General features: G+C 40.4%; 2 protein-coding genes and 1 long non-coding RNA gene across 6 annotated transcripts in view; 1 reads left to right on the top strand and 2 right to left on the bottom strand.

The window, feature by feature from the left end:
- The window catches only part of NEK4 (NIMA related kinase 4), a 19,865-nt gene extending 14,121 nt beyond the window's left edge, over positions 1–5,744 (bottom strand). The window contains exon 1 of one of the 4 annotated variants that reach the window (XM_054076549.1): positions 5,334–5,744. Coding sequence is in view for 3 of the 4 variants with exons in the window: in XM_054076547.1 (XP_053932522.1) it covers positions 1,394–1,486 (93 nt within the window). In the remaining variant the exon portion in view is untranslated. Of the gene's footprint in view, positions 1–1,393; positions 1,559–5,333 lie in introns of those variants that run through there. The other 3 variants (XM_054076547.1, XM_009569385.2, XM_054076548.1) reach the window with 3 other exon arrangements.
- Positions 1,643–21,690, top strand: LOC104066695 (inter-alpha-trypsin inhibitor heavy chain H3). Its single transcript, XM_054076559.1, has 23 exons — positions 1,643–1,690; positions 2,776–2,889; positions 5,246–5,269; positions 6,395–6,561; positions 7,590–7,694; positions 8,115–8,277; positions 9,156–9,266; positions 9,896–10,021; positions 10,576–10,692; positions 11,550–11,718; positions 12,027–12,152; positions 12,407–12,588; positions 13,538–13,723; positions 14,671–14,810; positions 15,214–15,368; positions 16,948–16,953; positions 17,713–17,739; positions 17,980–18,030; positions 18,619–18,732; positions 19,317–19,521; positions 20,165–20,337; positions 21,025–21,136; positions 21,236–21,690. The coding sequence occupies exons 1-23, from the start codon at positions 1,658–1,660 to the stop codon at positions 21,363–21,365; spliced, it is 2,736 nt and encodes a 911-aa protein (XP_053932534.1). The 5' UTR covers positions 1,643–1,657; the 3' UTR covers positions 21,366–21,690.
- LOC128853256 (uncharacterized) lies at positions 9,301–17,733 on the bottom strand. Its single transcript, XR_008451662.1, has 4 exons — positions 16,320–17,733; positions 13,170–13,478; positions 10,189–10,306; positions 9,301–9,647 (listed from the first exon to the last, which is right to left on the bottom strand). It is a non-coding gene; the product is annotated as an uncharacterized LOC128853256 (long non-coding RNA).

Below are 21,690 nucleotides of genomic sequence, written 5' to 3'. Positions count from 1 at the left end.
TTTTCTAGTTCACGCTAAGAAGAGCGGGCTGCATTTTCCCGTCACCCAAAGGGCTAACGAAGCCAGATTTTCCTCCCCAAAACAAGGCATTATATATATATATATAAAAAGCAGTTTTATTTAAATGAAAAGAAAAAAAAGGTGGAGATTGGGGTTTAAGGTTGGGGGGAAGTATTTGAGATAAAAAGGGGAGAGCAAAAAAAGTCTTCTCTGTAACTCTTAGTAAAATTCTTCATAGACAAGGGAGGAAAACAGGAATGCCTCGAAGGGCCAGCCTGGCTCATGTGGCTGCAGCCACACCTCAAATCCTGGCCGTGCCCAAGCCCTGGTCATGCCCGGGGCTGTCCATATGCCAAGAATGGGCCACAGGTCACACTTCCAGCCAGGCCATGGCCATTCCCACCCCTCACACTAGGCCACCCCCATTCCTCAGGGGTCTGTACTGGGACCACTGCTGTTTAATATCTTAATCAATGATATAGAGAGCAAGATCAAGTGCATCGTCAGCAAGTTTGCAGATGACACCAAGCTGAGAGGTGCAGTTGTCACACTAGAAGGATGGGATGATATCCAGAGGGACCTGGACAACATGGAGAAGAAGGAGTGCATGAACCTCATAGGGTTCAACAAGGCCAAGTGCAAGGTCCTACACCTGGGTCGGGGCAGTTTGAATACAGGTTGGGGCAGTTTCAGTACAGGATGGGAGACAATGTGATTGAGAGCAGCCCTGCAAAGGACTTGGGGTGCTAGTAGATGAGAAGCTCAACATGAGCCGGCAATGCACACTCATGGCCCAGAAACCAATCGTGTCCTGGTCTGCATCCAAAGCAGTGGGACCAGCAGGGCGAGGGAGGGGATTCCGCCCCTCTGCTGTGCTCTGGTGAGACCCCACCTGGAGCCCTGTGTTCAGTTCTGGAATCCCCCAGATAATGAAGAGATGGAGCTGTGGGAACAGGTCCAGAGGAGGCCAGGAGGATGATCCAGGGCTGAAGCACCTCTGCTGTGAGGACAGGCTGAGAGAGCTGGAGTTGTTCAGCCTGGAGAAGACTCTGGGGAGACCCCAGAGCAGGTTCCAGTGCTGAAAGGGGAGGGGCTCTTGATCAGGGAGTGCAGGGAGAGGACGAGGAGCAATGGTTCTAAGCTGAAAGCGGAGAGATGGAGATGAGATCTTGGGGAGAAATGTTTTCCCGTGAGGGTGGGGATGCCCTGGCCCAGGTTGCCCAGAGCAGTGGGGGCTGCCCCATCCCCGGAGGGGTTCAAGGCCAGGTTTACGGGGCTCTGAGCCCAGTGGTTGGTGTCCCTGCCCGTGGCTGGAACTGGATGAGCTTTGAGGTCCCCTTCAACCCCAACCATTCCACGATTCCCCCTCAGGCCAGGCCCAGCCCCTCGCTACCTGCTTGCAGTCCTGCTGGTGCCGCACCAGGCTCACCTCCCCGTAGCTGCCCTTCCCCACGGCCCGGAGGAAGCTGTAGGCAGCCAGGGGCATCGTCCCTGCGCCTGGGCCGCGCCGCTGCCATAGAGATCCCGCCGCTCCCCTACGCCCATAGAGAGGACGCCGAGCCGCGCAGAGCGGACGCCTGCGTCTCTATGGTGCGAGGGCCCGTCTCTATGGTGCGAGGCCGCCGCAGCCGCCATTTTGGAAGCGGGTGGGGTGGCCATGTTGAGAGTGGGCAGGGAGTGTGAGGGAGAGGTGAGTCGGGCGGGAGACAATCACGGAACGTGGACATGTTGAACCCCTCTGAGTGGCAAATTTACACGACTGCAGTGTGAGGCAATAGACTATTACATAGAATCAGGATGGTTTCTATTACATAGAATCAGTTCCACCCCTGCCATGGGCAGGGGCACCTCCCACTGGATTTGGTTGCTCCAAGCCCCATCCAACCTGGCCTGGAACCCCTCCAGGGATGGGGCAGCCCCCACTGCTCTGGGCCGCCTGCGCCAGGGCCTCCCCACTCTCACCGTGAAGAAATTCCTCCTCATGTCCAATCTTAATCTTCCCCCTTCCAATGTAAAGCCATTCCCCCTTGTCCTATCACTCCAGGCCCTTCTAGAAAGTCTCTCCCCTTTTTGCATCCAAAGCAGTGTGGCCAGCAGGCCTGGAAGGGGATTCCGCCCCTCTGCTCTGCTCTGGTGAGACCCACCTGGAGCCCTGCGTCCAGTTCTGGAATCACCAAGATAAGAAGGTGATGGAGCTGTTGGAACGGGTCCAGAGGAGGCTACAAAGATGATCCGAGGGCTGAAGCACCTCTGCTGTGAGGAGAGGCTGAGACAGCTGCGGTTGTTCAGCCTGGAGAAGAGAAGGCTCTGGGGAGACCTTAGAGCAGCTTCCAGGACTGAAAGGGACTTCAGGAAAGCTGGGGAGGGACTTTTTCCAAGGACCTCCAACACAAGCCATTCTATAATTATGAACATAAATGGGTTGAAGAGCGTGGAGGCTCTGTTACAGCTGCAATAAATTTGAGCCAGGGACAGCCTTAAGAAGGTATCGGAAACAAGACAGTTTTCATTTGGAGAAGAGGTACATCTGGAGTAGAGATCAATCTCATCTGCCTGTACAGAAATGGCTGTTGAATTTTTGTTTGGAGACATTACATAGAAGAGACATGGCTGAAATATTCTGTAAGTTCTGTAACAGTACTCTGCCAGTTATGCCAATTCAAAATTCAGTATTTGATTTTTCCTGAATTCCTAATGTTTAATCCCTCTTTTCACACTGGGTTATTTATTAACACTTGGTAAACAAAGCATTATATATTTATTCTTATCGTTCAGATTGGAACCTTATTTTTTTCCAAGATGGAAAACCATCTATTGCTTTGGATCTTATTACTGATTCCTGCCTTTGCATCATCAGACTTTTTGGTAACACGTATCAGAAATGTCAAGGTAAGTAATCAGCCATGTATAGGGCTAAAATTCTTGATAAGTTAACTTCCTCCCATTTAACATCATGTATCTAACAGTTCATACAGCATTTGCACCAGGAGCTTTGTGTTCCGTTAGTAGTGAACACACGATCAGATTTGGGACTCAGGCTAGTTTACCTCTAGCCAGCTTCAGTTTGGAGTCAGCTTGGAAGAAGCTCTCCTGCCTCTCTTATTAAAAGCATCACTTTTCTCTGTTTTCCCTGCCATCACCACATAACGGTAAAATGGTTTAGTATATTTAAATGTGTAAAACAATTGGTGCTACCAGGGAACTGACTTGAGCACCTCTAAAACAATGCCAAGTACCGGTGAAAAGAAGCAGAAAACAGAAGTGTAACACGGCATCCAGAATAACGTGCCCACTGTTCAAGTGACATGTTAGGATTTCCAATTAGCATCACTTGGAATGATGAAGTCTTTAATGTTGCTGTAGATTTGGAAATAATTATCATGCCTTATTTTTCCTATATAGTACTTAGAGGTATATACAAGTACTGTAACAGGAGCCTTTTTTCCCCTCTCTGTTTTCTTGGTAATTGAAATGTCTTTTCTCCTCTGCTCTCCGATTTCTACAGATTGTTTGCACCTGTGTTCTTTACTGATGCCACAGCAAAACAGAATTAAACAAAAGCAGAATTTGTTACTGTTATAAAACTGAAAAAAAAATTAATAATTGGTGCAACTGGTAAATATGTGGAAATACTATAGAAAGTTTTTGTCAAGTAACTGTTATTACTCAAGGTAGAGCATATTAAAATCTCAGTTTGGTGTAGAATTGCATAACAGTTTTAAAAGAAACACTATCACTTTCTGCCTAAATAGCTTAAAATGACCTTGGAGGTAGCTAGAGACCTCACTATCACTAAGTGAATCATTAAAATGAAATATATATATATATATATATAAAATATATATATATATCACTGAGTCACAGAGTCACTTAATCCACTCCCCTGTGTAGATCTAGGTCAGCTGGACGCGGGTATTGCAGGACGGTGTCCGGATGGGTTTGGGTATCTCCACTGAAGGTCAGCCCAAGTACAGAGCAAGTTGTACCTTTCACTGAGAGGCTTTTCTGTGAATGACAGACTGCCCTCCAAAGTATTTACAGAATCAGGACAGAACTCTCTCAAAACTGTTATAGAACCCAAAATTCTGATAAAGAATGTGCACCACAGCAATTCTGTAAAAACTAAATGCAGTTAATTCAGGAGGTGCTATTCAGAAATGCAGAATTTGTAACCAAAGAATGCATTATTGTAGTTTCTTATTTTCTTAAACTGCTTGGTAATTCCACTTTAAGGAAAAGTTTGTACCAAACAAAGTGACATTTAAGTGACTTCCCACTTTTCATTTCCCAGGGTTCACGCCTCAGTTCGTGTTTTGTAAGGGGACACCATTAGCCATAATGACAGTATAGATAGAGAAAAGATAATTTCACTTTTGGAAAGGAAGGATTTGAATTGCTGCTTACGCTACATAGGCATTAAAAAAGCCCCCAGTGGTTTGTGAAACAGGAGAGACATAAAGATAGAAACCACTTGTATGGCAGTAACAGTTTGAAAGTTGAACCTAAAGAAACATACACAGACTTTTTGGCCAGACTCTTAGAGAAATTAAGAAGCCTCCACCCCCAAAACCTTGCCTTACTATAGATTTAACATAGTATTTTGGAAAATAACTTCAAAATAAACAAAAAAGAACCCTCTGTGTCTCAGTTTCCAGTCTGTAAAACTCCTAGTTGTGGAAGGTAAGAAAAGCCTTCATTGTACCTGAGATGTGTATCTGGCTTGATACTGTATTCTGTCATTACCCCTCTATTTGGTGGAGTAAGTAAACACGCTTGCACAAAATGTGATCCGTGAGGCTCTTGGAGCCAAAAGAGATAAGGTATTTGCAGCAGAGCTGACGGGAACTGTTTCACAAGTTGTTTTTTTAACGTGATTCAGTATGTTTGAGGCCTGCTCTCTCTTTCAGAGGAGAGTACATGGTGTTTTTCTAGAGCGTCTTGATATTTGCACCTAGTCTGGGACTAAATGCGCAAAACCTGAGAAGTTTTAACAGCTTATTTTCCCCTCCACACAGCCCTTCCTAGAGAATGCTGTAAACAAAATATTTATACCTGCCTTAGGTGCCTTACTTGCTCTCCCTCAAAGTTATTTCAGTTTACTAATGAGGACCTTTCTCCACCCTTCTTTCTCCCGGACAACTTCTTTTAACTTTGAGGTGGAAGACAACTACATGCTGAGTGATTTATTTCTAAATGCAACTTTCCTGACTTAATAATGATTTTTCCCCTGTTTTTCTCTTTACAGAAGCGAAATGTGGATAACGACTTGGTGAGTAAGGCTTGATTTTGTCCAGACTACTCAGAGACTTATATAGTGACAAGAATGTTCTTACCGTTTTTGCAACATGTTTCTGTGAGTCCAGTCGGAGCAAATGGGTATTTCAGTCTGTGTGACAAGGGGAGGAACCCAGAATTGCTTGTTTTAGGTAGCAGGACTAATGTGAGTTCCTTTCCAAGCTCTGATGGGAACTCCTGGACAGGAAAAGAGAATGAACAAATTATTTTTAACCTTGTTGTATTTTTATAAAACAAAGTTGTTTGAAGTCACCTCCGTATCTCTAAGAGGCATCCATTCTATGTTGGTTTTACTCTTACTTTTATTTTATGTTGTAGTTATTTCTAAGGAAGACAAGAGACCTCTTCTCTGAGCCTGATTCCACTTGGCACCTGCACTCTGCTTCAGCAATGCTTAAAAGCTTTGACTCTTTGGGGACCTTCTTAATCAACTAGCTGGTTTTCTAGCATGAAAACCACAATGCTTTCTGGTGTTTGAAAGAAGTGGACCTTGTTGTTGTGGAGTTGCCTAAGGAGTCATACCTGCTTTTACCTTATACCAGCAACCTTATACCTGAATATTCAAACAAAATAGATATTGCTGTACTCATTTCCTTGTGTAAAGAACAATGAGCCCAAATAGTGAGGAAATTGACAATAACATAAAATGAATTTTGGAGCCATCTGGAATTATTTAGGTCTGTTTTTAAACAAGTTGACTACTTGTTTTTAAAGAAGTTGACTCCCCTTCTCTAGGAGCCATCCGCTTGACAGATAATGACAGTCACTAAGACAGTGAGGCAGCAGTATGTTGTTGTGCTCTTTTGACTAACCATAAACAGAAGTAACTCTCTATAGAGGAAAAAAAAATGATGCTTATAATGACAGTATCTTTGCTGTGGTGGTAGTATTTTGTTAGAGACTGTAACTACAGCACCATGATGGCACTATGACCCAAGTGCTCCAGTTCTTTTCATACTTTCCTGTTCTGCTTTGGAGTGATAGAATGTCCTGCTGTGATTTCTTTTTTAAAATATGGTTGTAGCTGATTAACAGAGATATTAATGTAACAGCTAGCTCTTTTTCTTCTTTTTCCTCTTTTTCATTTTTCAATCTGCAGGTCGTCAATGGGATAGAAATCTATAGCATGAAAATTGATAGCAAAGTAACTTCCCGATTTGCCCACAATGTCATCACCAGTCGAGCTGTCAATCGTGGAAGTGAGCACAAAGAAGTCTTCTTTGATGTTGAACTTCCTAAGACGGCCTTCATTACCAACTTCAGCATGTACGTAATCTTTACAATATTGCTAGAAAAGACTGAAAATCAGTGCAAATGCAGCTAGGAGGAACTGAACCCAAGTGTTCATTTTAACTTTGCCATTTGATAGATTTCTATGTGCCTCTTGGGTAATTTTCTGGTACTATTAAAACTTAACATGCAAGATACTTGGAGAAAGGCAAACATTGGTACGTCTATAAAAAGTTGACTAATTTTCAATTATTTCTGTTCATCATCATGGACCTTAGGGAACAAGGATCTCCTCTGGAGGCCCATTTACCTTTTCACAAATACCACTTACTTACTGTGGTGTTCTCAAACAGAAAAGTTCCATTACTGATCTTCCCTTATGGCATTATAGCTTAATTTGTCTCTTCATTTAAACATCATATTTGAAAGGAAGGAAATAGAAAGAATTATTCCGTTACATTTGTACCTTTAGTTGCAATAATATGCAATTCTCACACCATGACGATGTTTAATTCAGTTTAAACACGTCCATCTCTGCTAATCACACTATACGTGTCCTATTTGCAGTGAACAGAAACAATAGCTTTTAGGGCACAACTATTCTTAATGCACGTTAGAAATTTTATTATTGGATGAGATGATAAAATGCCTGTTTAATGCTGTGAGGAGTCTAAGGATGAAATGTTCAGCTGTAGACAGCTACGTTTGGATGAATGAGTCTCATCCAGAGAGTTGTCTTGCCGTTAGGTGAGATGACATTGTCAAGCTGCTGAAGTGTAGGAAGACAGCAGATGTGAGTAGTATTGCTATCAGCTCAGCTTTGAGCTAATTAATTTTCAAAGTAAAATTTAGTTTAGATTCTCTTCAGATACTGAGGACAAAGCTCTTCATTCTAACTAAATTCACTGCCAAGACTTGCTTCAGTGAGAGTGCTCAAATCTTGGCAGTATCAGATTCCTGAAAGTGCGTTTAGCAAACCAGTCAATAAGCAGAGAACTGCCTTCAGTGACTTGTTATGTGTTGGTGCAGATCATTCAGCTAAACTGGGACTTTTTCATCTGCAGGACAATTGACGGTGTCACTTATCCTGGGACTATAAAGGAAAAAGAAGTTGCAAAGAAGCAGTATGAGAAGGCTGTTTCAAAGGGACAGACTGCTGGTCTTGTGAAGTAAGAATGATATCTTGTGTGGCTTCCGCACCATCATCCTATAGCAAATGGTGGGATTGGGAATACCTGGTTCTGGCATTTTCCTGAAGTTTGTTTTTTACAGGACCAAAACCAATCATTAAGTTAGAGTTATTGTAGTATAAATGATAAAAAGGAAACACAACTTCTGACCCACAAGCGTATCTGCAATTATGGAAAGACTGTTTCTGCAGCTTTTACTGACTTTTTATGATCTGTTCCTGGGATTAAGCTCACTGAGAAGCTTCAATAAGTTCTATACTGTTTGAATATGATTTTAGCAACAGATCAAAATTTCCATCTTTGTTTTACTCCTTTTTGAAAATCATGCTCCACTAACCCAAACAATAAGCACTGTGAAAGAGGATAAAGATATTCTTTTTCTTACCCACTTAAATACAGAGCTTCAGGAAGAAAAACAGAAAAATTCACGGTCTCAGTCAACGTTGCGGCAGCCAGTAAAGTCACTTTTGAACTCATATACGAGGAACTGCTGAAGCGACAGTTTGGAAAATATGAGATGTTCATCAAAGTAAAGCCCAAGCAGCTTGTCAAAGATTTTGAGGTAAATGATAAACTGTATAGAATCAGAAACTGTAACTTATGAGACGATGACATTCTGTACATCTCTTGAAAGTGGAGTACTATGGTCATTCCCATTGGTTCACTGGTGAGCTAAAGGCACGTGATGATATTTCTAATGAATGACACATACTTTAGTGCAGGTTTTTAATCTTAAGCCTGACCAATTGGCTCAGCTACTAAGCCTCCAAAAGAAATGATATGTGGAAACCTGAAAAAGCCGTAACGATGCCTTGGGGTGAAATAGAAGTCTGTTAGCTTTTCATCAATGACTTTGTAGTATAAACTACATCATTCTCACACCACTGTGAAATGACATAATCTTAAATTACAATACATAAATTGCATTCTAGAATATTGCGGCTTTTGAGTGCCAAAACTTGTCTTTCATCATTCCTATCTGCCTTGCTAAAACCCAGCTCTAAGGCAAAACTTTTCTCCTTTGTATGTCCAGAAAATGCTGTGTAGAAATCATTACAGAACTCAGCATCTATAAGAGTTTATGCAACATTATTTTAAACACACTATGATAGATAGCTGGGTTATATTTTTTAAATACTTGAGTATTTATTGACATTTTACAAAATTCCAGTATTTAGCTTTCAAACAAGTTACGTTTTTATTAATTTTTATCTGTTTCTAGCTTTGTTTTTAACTTCTATGTATAAAAAGGCCTGTTTGGCTGATGGCGTGTCCACACAAGTGTGGATTTGCACTGCCATTATGAATGGTAACATTTTCTTTTGCTTCTACCAAAATCCCTCTTTCACATCTGTAGTTGCCTCCAATCCTCCTGTAAATGCCTAAGTTGATATATTGTGGCATAATCAATGACAATTAATTTTCCATTTACTATTTCAGATTGAAGTAAATATCTTTGAGCCTCAGGGCATCACTGAGCTGGAAGCAGAAGGAACATTCATCACCAATGAGCTACAAAATACCATTAAAAAAACTTTTTCAGGGGAAAAGGTACAATGACTATTGCATTCCATAGATCATTTATTACGGTTATAATAATGTTGCCAAAGGGCTATAGTGGCTGGCGATGGGAGTGAGTGGGGAAAAACAGAGAAAAAGGCTTGTCTGTGCAAATGAGCTCTGAATTCCAAGCTAGCAAAGTTGGAGGCCATCTCCGGGCAGTTCAGAAGCCATGTAGCTCTTAGCATGGTGCCCTATCCAAAGCAGGAGGCCTTGTCCCACCGTGGTGGTTGGAAACCTGGGTACTGATAGGACTATTTCTTACAGAAGAACTGAGCCAGTAACAAGTAGTTTTCTCATGTATGGAGGTGATAGAATTCCTAAGACATAGAGTGTCCAACACTTACCAAAGGTGTCATTCAGAGTAGAGAGCTGAACCAAGGAAGAGCGGGAAATAAATATATGGAGAAAGCTCCAGGTAGCAGCCTTTTGTATCAGTTGTCCATCAATAAATATATAAATATGTATGCATACAAACTAATACCTAACCCAATAAAACAGATTATTCTCATGTCTGGGAATATAAATACAGTAGTTTTGAAAAAATGAAAACTTCTCTGTGTTATGTAGAGCATTTTCAGCTACTGAGGCTGAGATCTAATGAAGGTTTTTCTTTTCAGGGCCATCTCTCTTTCAAGCCGACTCTTGACCAGCAGAGAACCTGTTCAAATTGCTCACAGTCTGCCTTGGATGGGGATTTTATTGTAAAATATGATGTGACGAGAACAACGCCTGATAATTTGCAGGTAAAGCTGGCAGCTGGGAAGTTTGAACTCTTAAACAGCTTAGCTTGTCCAGTAAAGGTCAGGGAGCAGCGAGGACCAACTGTTCCCTAAAGAACAAATTGCTGAATGCGACAATGCAGCTGACAGCGCAGGGGCTTTGCCAGCCAAAAGCCCCCTCCCCACAGTACCTGAGCAAGGCAGTGCCGGAGATGGCGGTCAAATTCAGCCGAGAGTCCGCGTCATCAGGCAAGTTTGTAGTGATGAAACAGCTTGAGGTCTTCAGGGTGGGATCCAGATCAGTGGAATCTATGGACAGGAAAAGGTTTGGCTGTGACTCAGCCCGGGACGGGTATTCTCACAGAGTAGCTCAGGCAGGGACTAAATGCCCAGGCTTGCACTTAAACAAAGCTTCTGGGCCCATGAACAGAGGTAAGACTAGTCAGGACCATTAAAGCCTATTAGTCCACTCAAGGGCTAGATGTTAAATGAAAGTAATTTCTTCTTTATCCATTTTACCTCTATAATATACAAAAGTTGAGGTTTATTTGGTTTTTTTTTTACATTTTATTTTTCAGATTGTCAATGGCTACTTTGTACACTTTTTTGCACCAACAAATCTTCCAAAGTTGCCCAAGAATGTTATTTTTGTAATAGATATTAGTGGCTCAATGTCTGGAAGAGGAATAGAACAGGTAAGTTATTAGTCCTGGTGTCCTGGCTTATAGTGTACGTGTGCTGTTTAAGCTATACCGAGTGGATTTGTGCCGTGCCCTCTCTAATGCTCAGTACCATAAGTACCAGTTTGAAGCGTTAACTGTAGAACAAACTTCTATACATTTTAGGCTGTTTACTTACGCGTGTTATTAGTTCAAAACTCTCAATATAATTTCCAGAGAGCTCTGTCACATTACTGAACAGTTCCAAAATTAAAATGTGCATACAGTATTGTGTGCATTATCAATGTTGTTCATTCTGCCTCTTCTGGGAAGCAGCAGTCCTCTTCACAGTTAAGACTCCTCATCCTAAGCTGTTGCTCAGAATTTTCAGGTTTTGCTGCTGCGTCACAGAATCACAGAATCACAGAATCACCAGGTTGGAAAGGACCCATTGGATCATCGAGTCCAACCATTCCTAACACTCCCTAAACCATGTCCCTAAGCACTTCATCAAAGTCAAACATTCATGCGTCAAAACATCCATGTTTGCTTTCATCTCAGCTTCTCCACCAAACTATAGCTACCCAATTCCCATCACTTATGATTTGCCATGCCAGCTTCCCTTAGTGTAAGCAAAGATCCATGACGTTGAGACTTGATTTTCCTCCCAGCTACAAAGATTTACCAGGTGTAATTGGAGCTGGCTGACTTCACTGGAGTCACTCTGGAATGGACACAGGGACTGGCCAGCACAAAACAAGCTTAGAATTTTTGGACAACATGCTGTGTAAAAGTTAGAAATGCCCAAATGCTGAGAGATTAATCCTGTAGAATCTGTAAGCACCTGTTTTGTTAAATGCTGAATCAGACATTTACATCCCTTTGTCTTATAGACAAGAGAAGCACTTCTAAAAATCTTAGATGACATTGAAGAAGATGACTTCTTCAATTTCATACTGTTTGGTAGTGAAGTGCACACCTGGAAAGAAACGTTAATCAAGGCCACTCCTGAGAATCTGGATGAGGCAAGGAAGTTTGTTCGGGGCATTGACACTGAAGGCAGTGAGTACTTTACTGGACTTGCTAGTAGGTTGTTGATTTATCAGCTCAGTCTGTAAACACAATGTTACAGCTCTTTTTAATTATTATTGCTGATGACACACCCCTAAAACTGCAATTTACTCAAATGTGAGATCTACTTTTCCTTAAGTTTCCAAAGTCCCAGTACTTTTCTTTCTAAACATCTCCGTGATGGCAAACCCAAATCTTTCATTGTCGTATTCTAATGAGATCTTGTCAGATTCCAGTGAAAAATGGACCTTTATTTTCACTGTCTGTGCTGACACCAGGTTTCTATGTCTGCTTTGCAGTGACAAATTTACATGGTGGTTTAATCAGGGGAATTGATATGCTGAACACTGGTCATGAAAGAAACCTTGTGCCCAAGAGAAGTGCTTCTATAATTATCATGTTAACAGACGGCCATCCAAATGTAGGTAAGTTTGTGTCAGAAGGAATAATGGAGAGAGTGGATTAACTAATAAAAAACCTGTTCAGTTAAAATCGGCTTTCATCTTTGATTTCTGGATGTTCTCATTATTGAAATGCTACTATGCCAGCGTCGTATTACCAAAAAAAAAGAACTTTTATTAGGCCTCCTGAGAAATCTGAACGTCACTAGTCACTTTTCATTTTGTGATTGTTTTTATCTTTTATGAAGAAAACTCAAACTCTTTCTGGTTTGATGCAGGCATATCAAATACTGAGGAGATTCAGACACATGTGAAAAAAGCCATAGAAGGAAAATATCCCTTATACAATCTTGGTTTTGGCTATGGTATTGACTACAACTTCTTGGAGAAGATGGCTCTGGAGAATAAAGGATTGGCCCGTCGGATTTATCCTGACTCTGATGCAGCTTTACAGCTCCAGGTAGAGCAACTGCCATTTAAACTAGAATGAGAGATAAATTGATTCAGAGAACTATAGAGACCTTTTTTCTTAAGAAATGGAACTCCTGAAGTGTATTTGAGTACTGAGATATTCAAAAGTCTGCTGTAATCAGAATATTAGATGCATTTAATTTTTCCCTTCCTTTAAATAAGCAGAAAGTGGAAGTAAAGTGAAAGGGAGATACTGTGGGCTATGGAAGAGGATTTAAAACTTGGCATAGGGTGACACAAGTCACGGTTCTGAAGGACACTTTGGTGTGCAGCAAAATTCCTGCAGCTATTATACCTCCCATACTCACAAATCACGTAGCTAATGTTGTATCAGGAGAAGAGAACGACAGAGCGTAAGGGCTCTAGGTATTCTGTCTTAAGGAAGTTACTGCAAGCAGGTTTATCTTACCATATTATTAAAGCATTTTCATAGTCATATAAGGCATGAGAGCAGGTATAGGCAGTACAGAGTTGACCTTTTTTACTTACATTCCAAGAGCACACAGTCAGAAAATTCACCAAAGAATTTAGATACTGGATTTCATTGCAAGCTCTGCCAGAATCCCATACCTGGTCTCCTTTGGGTTCTGTTGTCATTTCAGTCTGCAGGGAAGAGATCTAGAAACATGCTTCTATCAAACAGGGGGAAGCTTGGGATCCCTCTTGATTAACATTGGTGGAACTCATCATCCACAACGCGTTGTCCTCAGATATTTTTCCTCTCTCTTAATGAGCCTGAAGAGTTTCTATGTCCTTTCTCATTTCCATTATTTCTAGATTTTCAGGTCTTCTACTGTGAGATTTAACTGAATATTTAAATATTTCTTCTAAAATACACTTTCAGTTCTCACTGTAGGATGTTTCGGGGTACAGATCTACCTATAAATTAAAGAAACAATGGCAGTTAAATGTTTTCCTTTAATTTTTTTATCTTGTAGGGGTTTTATGATGAGGTGTCAAATCCCATGCTCATGGATGTGGAGTTAAACTACCCAGAAAATGAAATATCAGATCTAACAAAAAACAGTTTTAAGCATTTCTATGATGGGTCTGAGATTGTGGTGGCTGGGCGCTTTATAGACCACCACCAGAACAGTTTGACAGTGAACGTGAGAGGTGAAGGTGTAAGTATGGATTTCTTTGACTTAAAAAAGGTATTTCCTTGCTATGCCAAATGTCTGAATGTTTGAGGCTGGCAATACTTAAAACAATTACTGGTATTTCTTTACTTTGGTAGCAGGAGGTGTTACTGCATACGTGAGAAACTAAGCACGTTAAAACCGTTGGTTTTAAAACTGCAAGTTACTTGCCTAAATCAATGAGGTGTAGTAGGGTCAGTCTGGAACAATTTGTGTGGTGTGACTGGATTAGCTTTGCTAGCAGGTATTTTTTTGTAGTTTAGTCTCTAAATACCCTACCTTGTTCTTTAAGAAGCCCAACGTTCAGTGTGCACAGACACATTGGATGAAGAAACATGACAGATAAGCCCGCTGAATATTTGAAATGCCTTCCTCTTAAAATAGAAGTCTTCTGCTAATATGAACTAAGTTATCTACATAGCTCTCCAGATCTGGGTTCTGTAAAAATATTTGACCCTGATATTCAAGCAACACAACACAAATATATTATAGATCACGTTATCATAAATACTGTGAACTGCATACATGCCACATGCACGGGATGTATTGAACAAGTTATATGAAATTTGGTATATTTCAAATGCAAATAATGTATTATTAGTGAGTTACCCAGCAGATTTGCTTGAACACATTCCTGTATGAAATTGGCATGATAATCAAAGTTCTTTAAAACCTGAGTAGCCGAATTCTAATGAAGAAAAATGCCATGTGAATTTGGAAACTTCATTATATCCCATAGCGTAAATTACTAGCATTCACTGAAGCAATGAAACAAAGATCCTGATACAACACTGACAATTTCCTGAGCAAATGCTGTGTAGGACCAGGCTGGTTTTCAATTTAAGATTTTCAGCTGTCAAGCTCTCGATTTCGGGAGATTCTGGAAGTCCCTGGCAACTTATGATACAGAGAAGCTTCCATATTCCTAACAGGCTAACGATGTGCTGTCATATACTACACAACAAGATGCTGAGCAAACAGCTAAAGGTTTCCAAGAACAAGAATACATATTTGGAGATTACATCGAAAGGCTCTGGGCTTATCTCACCATTGAACAACTCCTGGAAAAGCGGTAATTATATCTAGAATAACATCCTAGCTAGGAGCCCCTTAAGCCATCTGACTGGTGCAACTTCTAGGATCTGAAGCTGGAATTTACGTCACACTGAGGTGCCAATGGGAAAGCATAAAAAACCCAATAAAGAATCACACACACACCCCTATTCTCCACATCACTCTCAGTGTTCTGGTTTCAGGTTGCAAATCAAACATTTTAAATTACGGCAAATATGAAGCAGTTTTGCCTTTTTCTTGGATATCTAGTCGAAATAGAAGTGCTTTAAGACTGTAACAAATATCCCTTATTGATAAATTAGCCACAGAGAAATTAATTCATTTTAAAGAAAGATATTTAATCCAGAGTTCAGTGAGTAATTTAGCAATCATTGATGCTAAGAGTCTCTACCTGTATGCAGTATTGCAGCTACAGGAGAAGAAAAGGAGAATCTTACAGCCGAAGCCCTGGATCTCTCACTGAAATACAAGTTTGTAACGCCACTGACATCCATGGTGGTAACAAAGCCAGAAGACAGCAACAATCAAGATGGGATTGCTGATAAACCCATTGAAGGTACAGACAACTTCCCAATTTTACTTTATTTGAGAATCCAAGTGTTCGTTTGATGTTTCCCTAAAGAAGGGCTTTTGTGTTGGCGCAGTTTTAAACATGTGTCTGAAAAATCTACTTTTTCTACATACTCCTCCTAGGGGTACATGTAATAACATCTTTGTACGTGAAAGGGGAAAATTTGTGTGAGTTCTTCCACAGGCAGGTTATTCAGGTTGTAAAAAGATGGAGATTATATCTATAAAACACAGTATTCATATATAGTCCAGACAAAGAAGCAATTATATTGAAAGTGCATGATTTGTTCTCAGCTCCTCTGATGCTATGGCTATTTATTAACTCCTTGCTCACTGTGCTTCCATACATTTCAGCTTCTTTGTTTAACCTGTGTGAAACAGAATGACTCTATTCCTTTTTGTCAAAGTCAGGCAAATGCCATCTGCTCAGTGCACCCCAAAGCCACTCTGCCCTCATCTATCTGAGTTGCTTGGGCCATCCTCATCTCTTCCTCATTCAACAGGTCTGACAAACCTCTTGTGAGGCTTTTCAATCTCTTTTATTATTTTATTTTTTCCCCAAAACTTTTGCTTAGTGCCCCTAAACGTCCCTCCAAGGCTCCATGTGTGCTCTCTGCTGGCTTCTAGATGAAGAACTTTCTCAATTCCTGAATTTGGCGTGATAACTTAAGGCATTTCAGCATAACAGAGTTGCTTACTGGATGTTTCTTTCAACTGGAGTAATTCCTTAAACCAATTCATTACTAAGTGCCTGTCCTTCAATTCCAAGTAATTCTTCAAGCATTCTGCTGATAATTTTTTTTTGCATTATTTTTCATAACTGTCATAATGGGATGCTGAGATAAAACCACCTTGTGTTTAAATTCACATTCAAGTCTCTGTACAGCACAATGACTTGAAAGTTCACAGCTGGATTCCATAAGATGGAAAAACTTACCCAAACATCTGACAGAAGTGGCATCCGCTCAGAGTGGTCTCCAGTGCTTTGCTTTCCCTTTCCAGGCACTTTTAATACAAAGGTGCTTTTCTGAACCTCTTTCCAAGTAAATCCTCTTTGTATATAGAGGGTGTAGAGCAGTAATAGGAGCAAATACTCAAAATGTTGCTGCTGTGTAAGAAAAGAAAATAATTTTTACGCACCCTGGAGTCTGATTCACAAATAGCATTACTGGATCATCCAGTCAGTATTAACAGAATAGTGCAGAATGCCTTGAAAACCACTAAAGAGTAAAACCCATATGGAACAGCTTGCAATGTGAAAATAGCATAACAAGAAAACAGTTACTAAGAGTGCTCTTGTCATACACTTCATTAATGACAGTTTTGCTGCCCACATAACAGCTTTTGACTTACTTTCAGGGAATTTCTGTTTGTTGATCCATGTCACTGGAAAGAAATGGAATTGTAAAATGCTGAGGATACATGACTGAATTATCAAAGAGTCTTAATTTTGTTTTCTTAGAATGTGTTTTAACAGGGTCAGAATCCTTCCAGTTTAACCATACAACTGAAACTGTACATTTCTCTTTTTCTTCCTCTTACTTCTTACCTGCCCATGGTAACAGCCGAAGGTACGTACATTTCTAATTAAATTTACTTAATGATTTTAACTGATAGAGGTAGATTTCCTTCCTTACCTACTTGATCTAGGATGCAATACTCTCATAAAATTCTTAGTGAACAAAATCAAGACTCTCTTATAAATAGATTAAAAACTTCCCAGATGGAAAATTTTGTAAATACCATTTTCAGTGGAGGTTCCTCCTCTCTCTGAAAGTTGGAGCATTCCATCATCACAAAATTCAGGCCCAGTAACAATAAGTTGCTTTCCAGGGCTAGCGCTGTTGACTCCCCAGTACCTGTGGGTAGCAGTCTCTCATACAGAGGTGTCTTCATTGACACTGATTGCTCCTTCCAGCACAAACCCTGTCTTCAGCCACCTCTCCATAGCTTCAGATGTAAAAAAAAAGACTAGAAAAATGTCAAAGCGGGTGGGTAAACCTTACTGACTTCCCCGCAGTGCAGTTTAGAACGAGATCACACAGAGGAATTGGAGAAGAGCAGGTTGCCCCAGCCCCTTACAGAGCAAACCCCATGCCTTTGGAGAAGAGATATTTTTTCCTCAAAAGCGTGGGGTGCTTTCTGCCTGTTCATGACATTTGCTGTGCTGCAGTACTAAAACGGTTCTGACTAGGTTTTTCTTTTTCAAATGTCTAAAATGTATACATAATTACAAGGTTTTTGAGTTAGTTTTGGTGGAAGGAAGTAAGTAGGAGAGATTGGTTTTTATTCTTTCTATCCTCTAAAATAACATTTTGTTCCATTCACAGCATCGCCTGTCGCAGCTGTTTTGCTGGGTAAGTCATTAGTTTAATTTTCTGAATGGAGCAGCATCTGGCAAAGGAAATTGATTCAGACAACTGAAATTACCAAGGAGATAGAAACTGCCTTTGCTGGATTTACAACTGTATTTTAACAAATGCTACCAAATTCTGCTCACTTCTAAAACATTGCTCACTTTTAAAAACACACTATATATTTATATATTCCGGTTTGATGTGAGTATTTCTAATGTGTTTTTTCTTTACTCTCTGCAGCTCCACAAGTATCTCACCTGTATGCAGCTCACCCCACATGGTATACTAGTGGTGAGTAGTTTGAGTAGTGTCTGCTTAGAAGGAGAACAGAAGAGGGTATTTAAGACTAAATAGCACAATTCTTATGAGTCTTTTAGATAACTCCCTTCCTCAAAACCAGCCATTCTTTATTACCAAGGGGCTAGTATTTTAACTTACTTTGAACATCTCTCAATGTTTTTTAAAAATCAAGTCACTAAGGTTATATATGGTCATTTTCTTAGTTCTCCTTCCCACTGCTGGGCTTCCTTGGTAGCTGCCTGTTCTCTTTTCAAGAGAACTTCCTGCCCTCACTAATACTTTCTTGGCCATCGGAGATAAGCAAGCACTTAGGCCATCCTGAACCTACAGCCCGTGTGCTAAACTTAGCAGTGGTCAAGAGACACAGGATATATGCCACGCACCTGAGAAAGAGGATGGCGAAAAGGATGTAGTTCACTTTGAGGAGCAGGTAGCAGCTTCCTCGGGACCCCACCGCTCCTTTGGAGGATGGGCTGGACCAAGCTGGGCATACAGCAGTTCCATTGCTGCAACGTTGTATTCCTGTGGCACCTTGAACCCTTGTATCCCTGTACAAATACCAGTGATTTGCCTTTGCAGTTGATGGAGATCCACACTTCATTATATCGGTGCCACAAAAAGAAGATGCCATTTGTTTCAATATCAATGAAAACCCAGGCGCTGTGTTAAATTTAATAAATGACCCAGTTACAGGTGAGGTTTTAATTTTTTTAAATGCGGTTGATCGGGGTACTTATAACAAATATCTTCTGTTTAAAGACTATTGCTGTCTTTAACACTGTGTAAGCTATTTAGTAGGAGTTCCTGTAACTGTGGAAAAGTACTGTTACGATGACTGTGTTTTCACTTCTTGGAGCAAAATGAACTTTTAAACATTGTTTGACAAACACTGTGAGAGTTGAAAGACGTGATTTCATGGTTTATCTCAGTGGGGAGGAGTACAAGCAATAAAATAATTCTTAAGCTGCCATTTCATGGAACACCTGGGAAAGAGAGACCAATGGCGCACAGGCTATTTATGCCCATCATAGACTCTCTGAGCTCTGGGAAATATTTAACTTTACTCCACAAAGTGGTAGTTATCTTTGTGGAAATTTGGGGAACATCCCCCAGAGCTTTATTCTATCTTGGCGCAGACATGCACCAGTAATTCTGATCTATTTTTCAACTCATATTTGGTTTTTTTGAATTGTTGTTAAATTTCCATGACACTTCTTGCCATCAGTCGGTCAGGTCCTATCTATTTAACAATTCTCAACATTTTCTTTTTATATTAGGCATCACAGTCAGTGGAGAACTCATTGGTGATAAGAGAGTAAATAACGATGCAAAGATCCAGAACACGTATTTTGGAAAACTTGGCATTGCAAATAAGCAGCTGGGTTTAAAACTGACAGTGACTCCAGAGAAGATCACAATTCAGAATGGCAATGAAAAAACAGGTTTCACCTGGCTGGACTCGGTCACCTTGCAACAGGAGGGGTAAGGCTTACACGAAGAATATCAGGCTCCTGTAGTAGCTTCTACACTTTTTTTTTTGTGTTGTTCAATAATATACTTTTATGGTTTATTGTCTGAATGTACAAAAGGAACTGATCCAAGTGCTGCTGCATTCTGTTCTCTACTTTATGAATAATCATTCAGCTGTTACACAACAAACTCCTCTGCTTGGAGTAAGTGAAGAATTCTCCCTTATTTTCTATTACTAAAACTAAGGTAAAACTAGATTCGGTATTGTGCTTAATGCAACAGTGTCTTGCAAATAGTTAAGTGTAGCCTTGCACATAACGTGTAATCTTTCAGACACGTAATGATGTGCTGTAAACGCTCTCCATTTTGAGAAATGGAAATTGTGATATTTATAGAATAGGTACCTTTTACTCTGTCAGCAGGTGTATTTTTTCTGAGATCTGTCTATTACAGAATCATTTAGACTGGCTCTGAACACACATGGATTCATATGGACCAAACGAGGGAGCAAATCTCTAATTTAAAATTACTGAGCAATTTATAAAACCATGTTTATTTATTGTAAATATTTCTTTTTCTCAAGTTTCTTCTCATTGCTCTTAACTCTGGGAAGCCCAATGCTCTAAGTAAGTCAACTTTTTCTTTTTGTCCTCAGTGTAACTTTGATAATTAACAGGAAAAAAAATCTACTGCTCAAAATGGGCAGTGGTGCCTCCTTTGTTATTGTTCTGCATGAAGTATGGAAGAAACATCCTCTGCACCAAGATTTCCTAGGACTGTATACATTAGAAAGTGATAAACTGTCTGAACAGACCCATGGATTATTAGGTACAACTTCATTTAGTGTTTTCATGCTTGTCTTTCCTTATGAAACAACATAATTTGCAGACACAATCTCGTACATAGCCTTTCTGAACTGAGACAGTAGAGGAAACTGAGATAACATTGATTTAGACTAGAAATAAGGAGGAATTTCTTCACGATGAGAGCGGTGAGGCCCTGGAACTGGTTGCCCAGGGGAGCTGTGGCTGCCCCATCCCTGGAGGTGTTCAAGGCCAGGCTGGTGGGATGTCCCTGCCCATGGCAGCGGGGTTGTAACTAGATGATCTTTAAGGTCCCTTCCAGCACAAACTATTCTATGATTTATGATTGGTCGTATTAAGCTTTCTGACAAATTATTCTGGGCTCAGACTTCAGCTCTATCTCTCCCTTCAATTCCTCTGCTTCCTCTGGTATCTTGAGGGATGACTAGAAAAGGCTCATTTTTACTGTACCCTCAGAAGCTGGTACTGGCATCCAGATGATACGCACAGAATTCTGATTTATAAGAAGAAAATAGTACCATAGGCTTGTTTCAAACCTTACACGAAAAATGGTATTTGCTTATCTGTTCAAAACCTGAGAAGAGATGGGAAACATCACGGGAATGTAGAAATTCTGAGGTTTCTGTTTGGTTTGGTTCAGTTTTAACATGTGAAACAGGCCTGAAATGGTAATTTTGCCTTTTATTTTTAGGACAGTTTTTCCACCCCATTAACTTCACCATACTTGAAATTCATCCTGGGTCTGATCCCAAGAAACCAGATGCTACAATGATTATTAAAAACAATGAACTGATAGTAACAAGGTAAAAAATAATTAACTCCTTAGCAAAGACCTGGGAAAGCTTACCTTGCCGAGGTGCAGTTTCTGGTTCGATGCTCCAATGGCTGTGTTTCCCTTCCAGGGGCTGGCAGAAGGATTTCAGAAGAGATCCGACACGTGGTATTGATGTTCCTTGCTGGTTTGTTCATAACAATGGAGCTGGGCTGATAGATGGTGTTCATACGGACTATATTGTTTCCAGTCTCTTTTAAACAACAACTTCCTCCAAATTCACGGGTACACAGAGTATTTGTCTGAAATAACAGTATTTTTTCACTGTTTAAGAAGTATTAAAAATACATTAGCTTCCCACGTTTGGCAATGCCAAGACAGGATGGATTCACACAGAGTTTTACCTTATATTTGATCAAATCTTATATGCTAAGCAGCTCTTCTGCTTGTGTGCACAGATGTCACTCATTCCCTGAAGTATCCTCATTTTACTGAATTCATTTACTACCTTTAACATTCTCACATTAAATTTTAATGTGTAAAACATAACAGAAACATTCTATCCAACTTTAAATCAATAACGGA

This window comes from Cuculus canorus, chromosome 11, assembly GCF_017976375.1.
Source record: "Cuculus canorus isolate bCucCan1 chromosome 11, bCucCan1.pri, whole genome shotgun sequence".
Lineage (NCBI taxonomy): Eukaryota > Metazoa > Chordata > Aves > Cuculiformes > Cuculidae > Cuculus > Cuculus canorus.
Note: the sequence above shows the minus strand (reverse complement) of the source record. Positions and strands in the feature narration are given on the sequence as shown.